This window comes from Plodia interpunctella, chromosome 2, assembly GCF_027563975.2.
Source record: "Plodia interpunctella isolate USDA-ARS_2022_Savannah chromosome 2, ilPloInte3.2, whole genome shotgun sequence".
NCBI lineage: Eukaryota > Metazoa > Arthropoda > Insecta > Lepidoptera > Pyralidae > Plodia > Plodia interpunctella.
Genome location: NC_071295.1, coordinates 10,392,003 through 10,408,839, shown reverse-complemented (window position 1 = coordinate 10,408,839; position 16,837 = coordinate 10,392,003). Strand labels below are relative to the sequence as shown.

Sequence of the window (16,837 nt, the reverse complement as noted above, 5' to 3'; positions counted from 1 at the left end):
TACAATAGAGCGTCAACATTACAATAAAATCTTTTATATTTTGATACAACTTGCGGCCACCAGCTAACAACAAATATATTAATCTTATCTCAATAACAGTACCTATAGTAAGTAAGTATAACGATTATTACGTGAACTGTGTGAAGACACGCAATATCGCATTGTTTGTGGAGAAGTTGTGTCGTCAGTCTGTCTGTGCTATTTTTTTAAAGATGAAAGTGAATACCGACTTAGCTAAAGAAAGAGCTAAGTGTGATTTTAATGTTGAAGAGTTAACTCATTATTTGGACGAAGGAGCAGATCAGACCAGGAGGAGGAAAGAAGTAGGTGAGTAAAGTGTTATTTGAGAATTGTTTATTTACCTATGTCAAGAGTCCTATAAACGTAATGATATATTTAAAATCATTTGAGAAATCCATTGGGTAATGCTTGATTTTTGAAATCTAATTAATTTTTGAAATATTTAAAAATTTAATGATTTAAGTAAAAATTTAAATTTTAGAAATTTAAACTTTATTAAAAATGTAATCTTTTCTTTTTTTTATATGAAGCATACACCTACATCTATTCCTAAATTATATGAAAATATTACTACTGAGAGAACGCCTGGCAGCATATTGCTAGCAATAAAAATTACAATTAAAATATAGTGACTTGACTTGTACAGGGAGAGCTGTCTGCCAATGTCGCTGTAGGCTTTTATTTAATTATTTAACTTTAACTTTATACAAGTACTTTAAGCCATATACATAAACTCATATAAATGACATAACATATAAATTGACTTTACTTAAATACATACCTAGTTAGATAAAATTTAATCTATTTCATATTAGAATATACCTAATACAATACATACTCCTATTATGTTTACAGAAAACAGAGTGTTAAGTGTAAAGGGTATACTGGACGAAGTGCCAGAGGAGTACCTCAGCCATAAGGATAAATATGAGAATGCAATACGTAAGGCAGTCCTCTTATTCAAAGTACTCAAGGATGTCCAGAACCCTGGTCAGACGGAGATGGAGAAAGTTAGGTGAGTGAAATAAAAGATGCGGCAAAATAACGAATTTTACTTCATCATTCTCTCGCATATTTAAGAAATCGGGCATTCAGTTTTGTGGGAGTCAGTATGGAATCATGAGCTGATGTGGTCCATGTTTATCTTTATATAGAAAATGTAGCTGATTATAGAAGAATAACATGGATAGCTGACATTATAATATTCAATATAGATCGTTTCAAACCAAGTAGGGTTTGAACATTAGCAGAAACGTGCTTTTATCTTTAAAATTCGAATAAATATATTGTGACTCACCATAGAATTAGTAGGTACTCCGTTGTACAAAGTACTTATTAAATCCATGGATCTCACACATCTCTCATTAGATCTTCATATATACCACCATGTCTACAGACAACCGCATTTTTCATAACACTAGGACTACAACTACTACAACTACTACAACGACCAATGCTACAACAGTCATCTTGATATTTCCTTAATTTGCCATTTCAACAGGTCTTCATTTAGGCACACGGTGCAAACAGCTGTCTTCAAAGACCATAGTCCCTTCTCCCTTCACACTGCAATGTTTATACCAGGCATTGTAGGCCAGTGTGATGACAAGCAAAGGGAGTATTGGCTGAAAAGGGCGCAGAATATGGAGATTATTGGCACGTATGCTCAGGTACCTATTTTAGATTGTAATTTCGTAAATAATAAAAGACATTATTTACGAAATCTGTGACTGTAATAAAGTATTTTATTTAATCAAATTAAGACTAATTGAAGAAAAGGATAAAGTCATAAGACTTTATCCTTGTGTTTCGATTTGACAAAATGGCATAAGATTTCAAGAATTAAAAACAAAACCATTTCAGACTGAACTAAGCCATGGCACGTTTATTAGAGGTCTGGAGACCACGGCTACTTACGATCCAGCAACTGAAGAGTTTGTGCTGCATAGCCCAAAGATAAGTTCCTACAAATGGTGGCCAGGAAATTGTAAGTATTTGAAAAATATTAATTGGTAGAAATGACATTACTTCGCATGATTATGATTCGGTGCTTGGTTTAGACTATTCCGAATTTAAAAGTATGCAGCCCATATGAACCGAATCTAACCGTCTTCGGAAAGCTAAATTACTTTTTTGTGTTCGTGAACGCTAAGTTTCGCACAATTTTTAACGTTTTTTTGGCAATTTTAGTAGGACACACATCAAACTACTGCATTGTAATGGCCCAGCTGTATTCTAAGGGCAAACATTGTGGAATCCAACCGTTCATGGTACAGCTGCGAGATGAAAACACCCACGAACCACTTCCTGGAATAAAGTTGGGGGAAATCGGAGTCAAATTGGGGTACAACACTGTCAACAACGGGTTTTTGGGCTTCGAACAACACAGGATACCAAGAGATAGGATGCTTATGAAGAATGCTCAAGTTTTGAAGGTAAAACATTATGCGTTTACAGTGTCGGAATATCGAATTTGTCTAATTATAGAGTACTGCCTATAGTCCGGAATTTTTACACAAGTGTACCTTGTAATCCCGACAAATTATAGATCACATGATAAGATTCTATGTTATTCAATGAAGTACAAATCATATTTCATGATGTATGTCAAGTTTAGTAAAATGTACAACACACAGAGCGTACGTTTAAAATTAACGTAATCAATACTACGTAACTTACAAAAAATAATAACTTTACATTGATGATTCATGTGTACAGATGGGCGGGATTGGACAAATACTTCATTATATACATTTAAAGTATATCAAAACATACCTAGCTAAAACCGCTTGATTGCCTTTATAAATTGCAGAAGACACAACATAACGGTTACTGATAAAGTTAATGAAGAAGCATTAATCTGTTGAGACCCGTTAAGCATTAGACATTGTTCTTACTTTGAACGTTAAAATGATAAAATAAGCTCGTTTTAGAATATATGTGATAGAAGCCTCAGTTTTGAAAACGAATGACATCAGATTATGATAAAATTTTACGGTTTTTATTTACTAGATTTATATTTCCGTCGTGATATTCGGTAAGGAATTTTGTTAAAATAAGTTTAGGTGCCTCGTTCTTCGAAAGCGTTTCTATGAGGAAGTACTTTAGATTGATAAATGCGAGATCAGTGACTCTTACGAGCTGCTGGTGTCCATGAACAGCGTTGTTTGTTTACCACCAGGCCAGCCGCATGCATAATTTGCCTGCCATGCTAATATAATAAAAAAATTCATGCAACGATTAAAAATATGCAAACTATATTTTAAAGCCGGAACTGGCTGAAATCTAATACTTGTTCAAACGTAAATATATTGTTTTATAATCTTAAAATAATCTTTGTCCTAAGGATGGCACTTTCAAAGCCTTTCCTAACAACAAGCTGACGTATGGAACCATGGTCTTCGTGAGGGTCCTCATATTGAACGTGATGGCGAACCAGTTAGCTAAGGCAGTCACCATCGCTATCCGGTACTCTGCTGTCAGGAGACAGTCACAACTTAAGCCTGAGTGAGTTTTCTTGTACATAAGGAGTAACGAAATTGTTTTCGTTCAGATCTTTTCTAGATATCCTAAGGCATTGCCTCGAAAGATTAAAATGCTAATTATATATAGTTCAAGAAGAACAGACCGATGCGACTGTGCTTTGCATTTGCTCGCGAGCCTGTAGAAATCTTTACATAAATAAACGTAACGTAAGCCGTGGTGCGTCGTCTGATGAAGAGTTGCAAATATTGTATTCAGTATCTTTGTTTTCTTTGTTAAAGTGAACCTGAACCCCAGATCTTGGATTACGTGACCCAGCAACACAAACTCTTCATTGCACTAGCTTCGAGCCACGCGTTCGGGACCGTTGCAAGATGGTTCTGGAGCATGTTCGATAATGTCAACAAAGAACTGGCTGCGGGAAAGTTAGATAATTTGGCTGAGGTATGGTACATTTCAACAGACCAATGGTTGACACGTGTGATAACCTGACATCTGGTCTGGTTAGGTTCCACTCAAATATTCTTATATGCCTCAATACAAACTTATGATTTCGTAGTGAGTATTTGTGGCTTTGGTGTCTAGTAGGCCTGGCCACGTCTGCAAATCTCCTGTATTATCTTCTACACAAGTAAATCCTTGCATCGTATCCTTATTGCTGAGGGACGTTATCATTTCTATGCACTACGCTCTGTCGCTCGAATAGCGTCCCTCACTTTGATATCTTTGGTGTCGAGCGATTCTAGTCGGACTAACGCATGGAACAACGTCCTCTGACTTTCCATATATTTTCCCAGTTAACAGGAGCTTTTCTAGGCTGGCATAGACAGGCAGTAGTATGGATATGTTTTATCTAATTCGGCTATGCTAGCTCGTTGTTTTCAGATTTATTTGTCTTTTGTTAAGTAGATACCTTATTAAATGGTACAATTACTTATTTCCAGTTGCATGCCCTAGCTTGCTGTTTAAAAGTGATAAGTAGCGCGGATGGTGCAGCAATGGTGGAGAGATGTCGCCTCGCCTGCGGCGGGCACGGCTACATGCTGGCGTCCAATCTGCCGCAGATATACGGGGTGGTCACGCCTGCCAGCACCTACGAGGGGGAGAATACTGTGCTTCTGTTACAGACTGCCAGGTAATGTTACGAACTCAACTGTACAATAAATTTTGATGAATTTTGATAATACGGGGCGGTATATAGATAACATAAGGGGGCTATGGGCGTTTTACTTTATATAATGAAGTTTTTACTAATACGCTCCTATAGTGTAGTGCTTACAAAAAAATAGAACTGTCTACACAGAGTGGAAATTAAATGAGGGCTCAACCAATCTTCGCCATATAATTTGGTGATGCAATGGTAAAAAATATATAAAACAGTATAACAGCGGTAAAAAGGTTCCCTTAATTACAGAGCTCTTGTAAAGGCATGGAATCAAGCAGCCAAGGGTGGAACGGTTGCTCCTACCATGAAATACTTGATAGAGAATAAACCACAGAAACCATGGAGGAATGACATTGATGGAATTATAGAGGGCTTCCGAAATGTGGCTGCACGGTTTGTATCTAACATTCCTGATATTATACGCAACACAATTCTTTGATGATAGAATATTCTAGATATTAAAAATAACGGTAAACATTGCTTGGAAAATTCCCTCATGTTCAACTGTTGAGTAAGAAATCGGGAATGCGCTCAGGTGAGGACAGATTGGTTCCCAAAGTAACGAGCCGTACAAGGCGATTTTAGTAAATCCAAAGCCAGAAATATTCAGTGACAAGGGACAAAACAATTTTAAAGTAGATTCAGATATAAGTTAATACAGACTTAATACATGTCAAAAGTATTATGAAATATGCTAGAGCTTATTTTAGCAAGCAAAATTTTAATTAATTAAATTTATTCTAAAGCTCATAAATAAAGCTCATAAAACAGTAACTGTTGATTTTCGACTTCCCTAATATATATATCTAAACAAGGTAGTAAAGGTTTTTATAAAAATAATAAAATAAATTAAAAAAAGCAATAAAATTTCGCAGGAAATTAGCGACGAGCGTGGCCAGCATAGAGAGCTATGTGAAAGCTGGCAATTCCCAAGAGAATGCGTGGAATAAGGCGTCCGTGCAATTGATTGCAGTTTCAGAGGTGATTTCTTCATAGTCGTATTCCTCATGGCTGAGGGTCGTGGTCTTTATGTGGAATGAAACACACATAACAACTTTCTTGGCATTAGTAATGGAGTGGTTTGCCATTGCCTTCTCCATTTCACACACAAGTTAATAATCAACCAGTGTGCAGGTTTCCTCACGATGTTTTCCTTCACCGGAAGCAAGAGGTGGTCGGTGAAAACTACTATACATGAGTCAGATTGGTATACAAACTCTTGTGGCACGAGTAGGATTCGAACCTTTCGATCCACAGGCGGGCGTCTTAACCATTACACCACCACCGCTTCAGAGGTGATTAGATACTTGTAATTGGAATATTAATAAAATATATATGGGCAAGATTGGGATAGATAGTTATGATACAAATATTAGGGGTAATAAGCGATCTGTTGATAAATATGAGAATTAATCACAAGTATTGACAGTATAGATTATAGATATTTACTGTTTACTGAACGCCTTTATTCCTTACGGGGTAGACAGAGCCGACAGTTGCGAAACTCGGAGATTACATTTAGCTGTGCGGCGGGCTTGTTGCTGGAATCAAATTTCAATAGATTTTCAGTTAATTTATAATATCATGTGTTAAACCTATATAAAAAGGTTTTATATGACTCAACAATAAAGCTTACATTATGATAGAAAAAAATCTTTAAAAATAATTCCACAGGCCCACGGCCGGGTGATAATGATGTCAGCATTTAAAACAGAAATGGAGAGGAACACGTCCTCCCTCTCAGCTCCAGTGCGGAGGGTCCTAGCCCAGTTGGTGGAGCTGTACATCCTATATTGGGCTTTGGAGAAACTCGGCGACTTGCTACTGGTAAATATTGCAATATTTTTAATTTGGCAACGCTAGCGGCTCCGCCCGTGTATGTATCCCACCACAGTTGTCCTAAACTATACCTGTATACAAAACTTCAAGATGATTGGTTGAGTATATATAGAGCGTCCTCCTAAATTTTAATATATGTATAAGACCTATATTTGTTAATTGACGTCCTTGGAGAAAAGGCTGCGGTGAAGTTTGTTGTGCCGCTTCTTCTTCACCTGCGCTTTGGAAGCCGGCAGTAGACTTAGTTTAAGTAATTTTTGACGTCAATAAGTGATGTATATCATCCTAAATTGAATAAAGAATTTTGAATTTGAATTTGAATTTTGAATTTGAATTTGAGCGTGAAGAGGTAACAAACAAATTTATAAATGCGAAAGTAAGTTTGTTCGTTTGTTCGTTTGTTACCTCTTCCCGCTCTATCTACTCAACGAATCTTCTGAAATTTTGCATATGGTTTGAAGTATGGAGAAGGACTTAGAGTACCTTTCATCCCTGAAAATTAACGCGGGAGAAGCCGCGGGCATAAGCTAGTAATATTATATTTTTCACATATAGTTTAGAACAAAAACGACCCACGCTTTGTCAATTTTTTTTATTTTCTTCTACTATTGTTTGTTGAGGTGAAATACAGATTTGGCTACTTCAGTAAGTTTGTTTTCGTGTGTGCTTGAATCCACTGAACATCGGTGTCCCATTTAATGTAATTACAATACATAATTTATTTATTTTTGTCCATAATCTTACACATACAAAGGTAGGTGAAAGATAAATAAAATGCAAGTTGAAGATTTTGAGAGACTGGTGCCTGAACTGAGCAATGGGTGTATGCCAGTACGTCAGTCAGTCTCTCCTCACATGTAAATGGTGTCATTGTGTACGTTAATTGATACTCAGTCGATTTATTTATTGTTCCTGCAATTATTTTTACAATTAAGCTTGGTTACTTATAGTTTTATTACACGTAACTACATACATGGTGCCAAAAGGCAGAACAATAGAAAAATTTGCACATTCTTGCTAACATGCCGTCGAGAAACATAACAATAGTATTATATAGTTGATTCTCTATTATTTTGAGTTATGAAAGTGTCGAACAGTTAATCCTTCTTAAAAGCCCGATGTATGAGTAATAAGTGGAGTTAATTTCATAATTAACCACACTAAAAACTTGTGATATAGTTATATAGATATATAAAACGGTAACGCCTATTAGGCTGTTAAAATCCACGTTACCATTTTTAAATATATCTGACTGTCTGCATGAAACTAACCTTGATAATCATTTTAAAAGTTAAAGCATACTTTAAGCTAAAGTATGTTTTGTCTCGTTCTGTCAAGGTCAAATATTGTAAAGTGCGATAGTGACAAAACATATTTTATGAACAAAAACAGGGTATATTTTGCAAGTACATGGAAATATTGTAACTTTTATGCGTTCCTGACAGTGATATTTTCCACTTCAATATAAAATAAGTATAAAAAAATAGATAATGTATTCCATAAAATGGTGGCTGACACACGTAGGCATAAATGTGACCATAGATTAAAAACACATGCGAAATTTCACAACCGATAAGTAATAAATAACGGTACGAATATTACAAATGATCTTGACCTACGTTATAATATTAACTTCGTCCAAATAACTCGTGTTTCTTTCAGTAAGATACGCCGAGTTCAGTATTCTTTAATCTATTTTTTTTTATAGTTTTATCTTCAACTACTTTCCAATGTTGTAATGTCTATTTGGTCTTTTTGCGATACAAAAAATTAAAGGTTAAAATGGTATTGTATCGATGTACCTCAAGATCAAGGTCATAGATTACCGACATCTAGTTGCCGAACCGGTACGGAGCGCAATTGTTATATTTAATGCACATAAATACTTGGTATAGATTATACCTCAGTGCGTTGAAAAATTTTTTAGAGATAAAGAAATGTTTCATATGCGTCTAGCTCACTGCATGGGTAGGGTAGAATCTAATTGAAAAAGATTTTTCGACAAATCTTTTATCCGATATTCTATTAAAGCTAAATAACTAATCACTCTTTCTCGGTTTTAAATAAAAAGCATTTAATATATATGGACAAATCACACAGATTGAGTTAGCTCCAAAATAAGCTCGAGACTTGTGTTATGGGATACTAAATCAACGATATTATATTTCCTAATATATGTCATTCTAATTTTTCTAATTTATAAGAAAAAGATCATTTTCCATCTTGATCTGATCGGGGATAGAACCAGGGACTAGCAGTGCAACAGTCCGGCATGATGGCCATTTCGGCCACAGAGGTCGACGAGATTTTTGATCCGTCGATATGGACCGTTACGCTTTGTTTTTATGATTTTATCTGCGAATGGGAACAGTGGCAGTAAGACAATAGTTTGTAGTGACTTGATTAGTTAGTAGTAGTAACTACTACTACAAAAAAAAAACAAGGAAAAGTAAAATTACTTATTCTGTAGTATATTTATGAGTGAGTGTGGACCTTTTGACGAAATATTTTGTTCTTAGTAGTTAAGATTTAATTGTAAATTTATATATTTAAAAAATTAACTATTAAAAAATCTACTCAAATTGTATAAATCTTTATACATAGTCTCACCACTAATGTCTCATAACATGTAACTAGTTAGTCTCATAACTAACTAGTTTATTGTTAGTTTATACATTAGTGGTGAGACTATGAATTCTGTCGAAAATATTTATTTATTAAATCCATAGGTTTAAGTTTAAGGTTTAGTTTAAGTATCTATGGATTTAATAAATAAATATTCTTGTATTAAGCTATACGTATGTATATGTTTTATATGTATGTCAGTCTATAAGGTATTTTACAACATGGGTCACTGGCATTTGTATTAGGTTTATAACTTGTTTATGTTATTAGTTATTACATGGAATAAAGTGATTTATTTATTTAGCATAATAAAGGAATCGGACAAAAGAAGCTGGCTACACATCTGTTTTATCGACCAACTGACTACTGTATATATTTATGCATTATAAAATATGAATTAGTTATAAAATCTTACTTTTAAGGAGTGGTGAACTATCTCAAGCACCATTTAGTCCCACTACGACCAGCTGAAATTAAATTAGCATTAAGTTTATCTCCCAGTAAATTTATAATCTCACCGTCCGGAGACTGAGATCATCAATGTTGTTTTACATTTATTACCTCTCATAAATGTTTATAAGCCAATGTTCGGACATGGTCGGGCAATAACTAGATTTTTTCCAATTTTAGCGATATTTTAACCCACTGGGCTTTTTAAATGGCCCAAGCTTGGTCTTTTTGGTTCAAAAGTGAACCCATCTGTGTCCATAAAGTTTAGAAGCAAATGATATTAATTCTTTTAACGGTTTAGTCCTGTTTCGGTTTAATCCGGGTCTTATGAGGTTATGTGTTCGGTTAATCACATTATTGGTTGAATTATGACAAATACGAAATGAATTACGAAAAACTGCTCGAATACTATTTTAAGGATATGACTCATCTAATCATTAGACAAATTTAACTTTTTTTTTTAATACCCATAATGCCATTGAAAAGCTTTTGAACCCATTTTATATTTGTGCTCGAACCAGGTTTTCATTTGTATCACTTTTTTTTAATTTAAAAATTCATTGATAGCTGTGGTCAACAACTGCCTGTCATATTAATCTATTGGAAAAGTTGAAAATCAAATCAAAGAAAAAAAATTGACGCATCACTTTTTCTTCTTTAAAATTTAAAATTTATCTATTTTTAATCGGTAATATAAAATTGTAGGTCTAACAATAGGCTTACTTAATTGTTTATCACTTCAAATATCACACAAAAAAGGTGAAACATCTAATTAAAATATTTATAGCATGCCCTGTTTCTCAGATAAAATGAAACACGGACTATAAGTAGAGTTTATCTACTTTTAAAATCACGGATTTCCTGCAAATGAACATTGCGATACATTCTAAATAACACCGCTAACATTTTAATTTGAACATTCATTTATTTTCGCACACATAATTTATCACACATTAAGAATTCCCTTATAATTTCAAATTAATGTCAATGCAAAAACGCGTAAATTATATGTTGGCCAATCAGATATTAACCGGCCCAATTTATTATTACGACGGAAGTAGGTATACTCATATGTTTCCATATACATTTTTATTTAGAGTGTTATATATTCAGTTGCTAGGAGAGATATCATCTGTAGAGTAATAATTTGCATTGATTAACCATCAATGAATTCATTTCGAGCGGTCAATTTCTAGTTTATGGACGTTAGAGTGACTAATAAATTTATATGTAGCACGCATAATGGTTCCAAGTTAAAATCTAAATCGGGTGGAGAAAAAAAAACAAGGATAGTTAAGATTTAATTGTAAATTTATATGTTTGAAACTATTAAAAAATCTACTCAAATTGTATAAATCTTTATTTGGCAAATAAATCATATGATATAAATAAGTAGTACATTTGTATTTAGTTTCTTATTTGTAAGTTTTATATTTACACTGTTATGTTGTGTATATAAATAAATAAACAACTTACTTTTTATTAGATCTCAAAATTACTTCAAATATTGTACAAAATTGTAACATTAACTTCAAAAGGCTGTTTACTGTGGCTGCTTTGTTTGTTGTGCGCGCTCTGTCACAAAGTAAGATTATTCTCACTCAATTAGTTTTTTATTTGGTGATAATGTTCATATACCATTTGATGGTAGACGTTTAGACTGCCGTGAGTTATGGAAATTATATGAAATATCCTAAATTGTTGCACACCCACTATGCTATAACATTCCTTTTATAGCGGTTAGCTAAATGTAATGCTCCATTTCTTTTTAATTTACATGACAGCTGCGAATTTTTATGGTAACTGAATCTTCTTATTTTAGATAGATAAGATTATTATATTATTTTCGAATGTGTGATATAGATTTTATTCAAATGCCTAAAGCATAGATTATATAATATTTCTAGTGGGTACCTAAAGGCATAATCTTTATCGATACATATTACAAAACAAATTTGTTTCTATCGTTGCCAAGCTTTTAGGGAATAACACCCTAAAAGCTTGTATCTTTAAATATACTCAACAGATTTTGGTTTTTGTTGCGGGTATTTGAAATAATAAATAAATAAATATATTGGGACAAATCACACTGATTGAGCTAGACCCAAAGTAAGTTCGAGACTTTATAACAAATACATATATAGATAAACATCCAAGACCCAAGCCAATCAGAAAAAGATCATTTTCCATCATGACCCGACCGGGGATCGAACCCGGGACCTCTCGGTTCAGTGGTAAGAACTTTACCACTGCGCCACCGAGGTCGTCTATTAAATAGATAGAGTGATTCAATACGAAGTTTTATATTTATAGGTATGTACCATATAACATGCTCAATATCGCACCAGTGCGAAGTCAGGGCGGGTAGAGATTTTATCTGATATTTCCAAAGCAATTGATTTCTGAAATTGTTACTACTTATCCATTATAGGAATGTAACTTTGCACAATTTATATTTTTCAATAAAATATAAGAACATTGTAAATGAAAAAAAAAAACTCTAATATACAAATACTCGTATGTTGACTGTCTGTCTATTGAACAGAAAGGATTTATGAGCGAAATTAATAAAAGAGATTTCATAACTGTAAATCTTTATAAAATTAATAGTTGTCATTATCTCTGCCACCACTAACGTGAGAGAACTAATAAAAATAAATATGCGAAATATGATTTATTGATTTAAATTAATCTTTTTCTAACATATTTCGCTTGTCTGTCTCTCTCTAATCTCTCTCTCTTTTTACAGTTAAATATTACTTATAATTAGATTTTTGTATGAACCATCATTTTGGTTTTTGAAAAACGTACCTATTTCATTTTACATGTCATTTTCGGTATACGTATCTACCTATCATAAGAATATATTAAATGTATTTTTATGTATTTTTAAAGGAGCATTAAAAGTACTTACCAATTTATCATATAATATTGATTTTATGGACAATACGGAGGTATTATGTGTACCAAACCAATCAGAAACCTAAAAACTCAAACAAAACTCGTACAATCGTGACAGTTGTTTCCTATAAGAACCTATTAACCTGATAAACTTTGCAAAAAATGGATCGGATCAGCAGAATAATGGTTAAGTCGTGGGTCAAGATTAACCCACGAGACCTTGATACAGTTACTTGGGGTCAATATTCTACAGTACAACTAATGGATCTATCTATCTGTGAATGTCAATATCAACATCCGATCCAACCAGTTTGGTTACAAGAAAAAAAAGCGCGGATTCTGGCTGATAGTATTATGTTTAATGAAAAGATTATATCATCATACTAATATTACAAATGCGAAAGTTTGTGAGGATGTATGTACATATGAAATGGAAACTGAAAAACATAACGCATATGTATGTTTGTTACTCTTTTACGCAATATCTATTGGACGGTTTGTTATGATGCTAGTTCACATTTTTTTCCCAAAATTCCCAAGGGTGCAAAACGCCGGGTCGCATCTAGTAGTTTAAATTTAAAAACCTGTTTAAACCCTGACTTTTACTTTAACATACATACTTATTATCGTACGTAGAGAGGGATTTCCACTTGCCACGATCCTGACAATATTAAAAATATTGTTATACATAATATTAATTTCTATAATTTAAAATATCCCACGGAACATAGGTACGAATATTTTATGTTCAAGATTATTAATTTATTTATGAATTATTTTTTCTTTTTCATTCGCTCTGCATAACAAGTTATTATAAGTTTTTTTCAAGGAGTTAGAAATTAAAGTTGACACATGATTGTAACATGACATTTCATTTTTTTTCAGTACACGAGAATAAACGAGAGTGATGTGCTCGAACTCCAGAGACGATACGAAGAACTCTTGGAGAAGCTACGTCCTAACGCGGTCGGCTTGGTGGACGCCTTCGATTTTAGAGACGAGGTTTGAATTTTCAATCTTCAAACTTAAATTTTCAATACATCAAAAAATTTAAAAAAAAAACATGTTTCAAATTTCCACTTTCGCTGACACATGGCTATAGCAGTTGTAAAAAAAATCAAGTCCACCTTTTTTTAAATTGTATGTTGTGCAATGAAGTTTAAATAAATAAAATTCCAGAAATAGACAGTTAGAGGTCAAAGCTACTGTTTTGAACTTTCTGAATACACGACTATAATTTATGAAACACAATATCTTTTTTTATATAATAATCTCCATCTCGAGGTTTAGATATTCTCTGACATTCTTGGTTTAAGTTTTAAACATATATTAATTTTGAAAACATTATTTATTTATATAATTAGGTATTGATTATTATTCAGGTGTTAAAATTTTATGTGGAATTAATATAGTAATTTTATAAAATAATGAATATTATTATAAAATACATTAGTATGGATTAGAGAATATGTCACATTATGATTGAATATATTTAAATCATCATAATAATATAAATAATGTTATAATGTTTAAATATAGTTATTTACTCATTATGTTTTTGTAAATCTCACTAATGTTTCAATTGATTGTTATAAATCATTATAAATGTTATTTCCAGATTTTAAATTCAGCATTGGGAGCGTACGACGGTCGTGTGTACGAGCGACTGATGGCCGAGGCTCTGAAGAGCCCGCTCAACGCTAAACCTGTCGACGACAGCTTCCACAAGTACCTCAAGCCCTTCATGCAGGGAAAATTGTAATATTTATGTCCAAAGGGTTATGTATGATATTGATGTTGATACAGGAATAATGATTTAAAAATATTGTAAAGTTAAATTTCTTTATTTTCAATAAATAAATTACGATACTAATGCAGTTTAGAATTCATTAAAACAGTCTTAAATTTTGAGCACAATAAATAAATAAATGCAGAAAATGGCAAATACACCAAGACAAGTATTGCAGTCGTCTTAGTGTGGTTGCGTTGGCGCAGTACTAGTGGTACTTAGGCGCTGTAGGACTTGGCGTTGGCAGAACCGTAGCCAGAAACATTGGCAGCTGAGTTGGTGATCTTGTAGCCGGTGGACAGTTCCTGGGCCTTGGCGGAGGAGATGGCACTGCCCAAGCCGGAGCTGTGGGCGTTAGCGTCTGACCTCAGACCACCGTACATAGCTCCATTGTTAGCGGTAGATTTAGCGGCGGTATATCCAGAACCAATGTTGGCGGAAGAAAGGGCGGATCCTTGATTACCAAGAACGTTAGCTTGAGACTTGGCCAAACCGGCACCGTTGACGTTAGCGTTGGCATTGGCAGAGTTGTAACCAGACAGGGCAATGGGCTCGTAGGTCTGAGCGGTGGACTTGGCCGCGCCGAAACCGTTGGTGTTGGCTTGAGCTTGAGCGTGGCTGGACGGAGTGTCGTACAGAGTTCCGAAACGCCAGCTGATGTGCTTCTTCTGGGTCTTGGCAGCGACAATGGTGGGTTCATACGCTCCAGTGTTGGCAGTGGAGGAAGCGGAGCCGTATCCGCCGTTCATCTGGGCTTGCGCGTTTGAGAGAGTGGATCCCAATCCAGAGTGAGCCTTAGAGCTTGCAGAACCCGATCCGGCCAAGCCTTGGATTCTAGCGGCAGTAATGGCGGAGCCATAGCCAGTGTTGGCGGTGGAGTCAGCAGCACCGTAGCCTCCAAAAGACTTAACGTTGGAAGAAGTGAGTCCGTAAGAGTCGACGCCTCTTTGTGTCTGAGAGGAGGACTGAGCTAGTCCAGCGCCGTTGGAGATGGCAGACGCGATGGAAGAGTCAGAGTTACCATTCATGATGGCTGAAGACTGGGCAGAGATGGGAGCTGGAATTTCGTAGCTGACTTCCGCAGGGACTTCAAAGTTCTGTTCATATGTGATGACCGTCGCTGGCTCAGGGACTGGGTAGTAGGCGCCATTTTGAGCTTGAGCTACGGCTTTAGCAGCTCCATACATGGGGATTGCTGGCGCTTCATAGGCTTCGGCTTTTGCGATGGCTTGGCCGGGGTAGACTTGTTCGAAACCGTCGTTACGGGCGATCATCTGGGGGCCGATGGAGCCGCTGCCATAGGCCTGCGCGCCGGCTCCGTTGGCGGTGGCGGAGCCCGAAGCCTGGCTGAGGCCTCCGAAGTTGCTGCTGTAGCCTTGGGCCGATGAGAACCCACGTGCATCACGGTAAAGTACACCTGTCGATAAAGAAAATATTAAGTATTTGTTATTTTATTAAATATCTCCAACTTCCATTAATTTTGAAGAGTACATATTTATCATTTGGCTAGAGAATGAATATAGTCTTCAAAAGTGGTAATGCAGTTAAAATATACATACTTAATGAAATGTAAATTTTTCAAAAAACTCCTACAAAATGTATTTACGGAAGCAATATTTGATTTTCAATAAAAATATTTCCTTACCGTTTATAATGACGGGGTTGCAATGGCACAGAGCGAAGAGGGCCACAGCTACAAGGAATCTCGCCGCCATATTGCAAGGATAGCTGATGCCGAGAGGAGACAGTTGAGTGGATGTCGAGAGAGCATTTCTCCGCGCTTATATACTATCGAACGCCGGCCACCACTCCTGACCCAGTAGCCGTGAACTTGCCCGGTGATGGACACTCATAAATTTAAAATTACGGTAGATTAATGAGGGATCGTTGGATTTTAGCGGATGAGCTAATGTCCGCCGTGAAGTGCACTGACCTTCATGCAGTTTATGGAGACGCTAATTATATTATTTTTTAATAGAAACCTTTATAAAATAATATCAAAAAGTATGGCCAATAAAATAAATACGCGGTGAGATGGATGTTCTCTCAAAACAATTTTATTAATACCAATTGTCTAAAACTATAATTAATTTCTAAGTAGTAACTACTATAACTACATAATTAATTTTTGAATCTGAAATGGCAAAAATTTGGTAAGCTGTACGATTTTTACCAAAATCACAAACTGATCATATGAGTATATGTTGTAGCTTCGATACCTATTTATTGAAGAGATGGAAGTGGAACACTGGAAACTTCTGGAGAAGAATTCTGTCTTCGGCGTCCAATCTAGTGTTTTGCAAAAAAGGCACAAAAATAACGACTCGCTTAAATTGAGTTTGAAAATATTGATCGATTATTATTTTATATTGTATTATTTTAATTTTAATTTTTAAATAATTTTATAATATTTTGTCAAATTTTCCATAGGGACTATATCAGTTTCATTAATTTCCATTTTTTCTTAACGTTTTCCTACTTAGAAGGTACGTTATGTACACGTGGGGTCAAAACTCATTTCGATATTTAATTATCAAAATGTTTACTGGAAATCGAATGATGCA

At 34.8% G+C, this 16,837-nt stretch overlaps 2 protein-coding genes across 2 annotated transcripts; one reads left to right on the top strand and one right to left on the bottom strand.

Annotated features, from left to right (window-relative positions):
- Positions 1-109: 109 nt before the first annotated feature.
- LOC128675655 (probable peroxisomal acyl-coenzyme A oxidase 1) lies at positions 110-14,357 on the top strand. The gene is made up of 13 exons (XM_053755205.1): positions 110-327; positions 877-1,036; positions 1,523-1,691; positions 1,885-2,008; positions 2,212-2,456; positions 3,368-3,528; positions 3,786-3,948; positions 4,449-4,639; positions 4,919-5,062; positions 5,545-5,650; positions 6,344-6,496; positions 13,370-13,486; positions 14,103-14,357. The coding sequence occupies exons 1-13, from the start codon at positions 213-215 to the stop codon at positions 14,244-14,246; spliced, it is 1,992 nt and encodes a 663-aa protein (XP_053611180.1). The 5' UTR covers positions 110-212; the 3' UTR covers positions 14,247-14,357.
- LOC128675660 (mucin-21-like) lies at positions 14,310-16,037 on the bottom strand. Its single transcript, XM_053755218.1, has 2 exons — positions 15,919-16,037; positions 14,310-15,690 (listed from the first exon to the last, which is right to left on the bottom strand). The coding sequence occupies exons 1-2, from the start codon at positions 15,986-15,988 to the stop codon at positions 14,492-14,494; spliced, it is 1,269 nt and encodes a 422-aa protein (XP_053611193.1). The 5' UTR covers positions 15,989-16,037; the 3' UTR covers positions 14,310-14,491.
- Between the last annotated feature and the right edge of the window lie 800 nt (positions 16,038-16,837).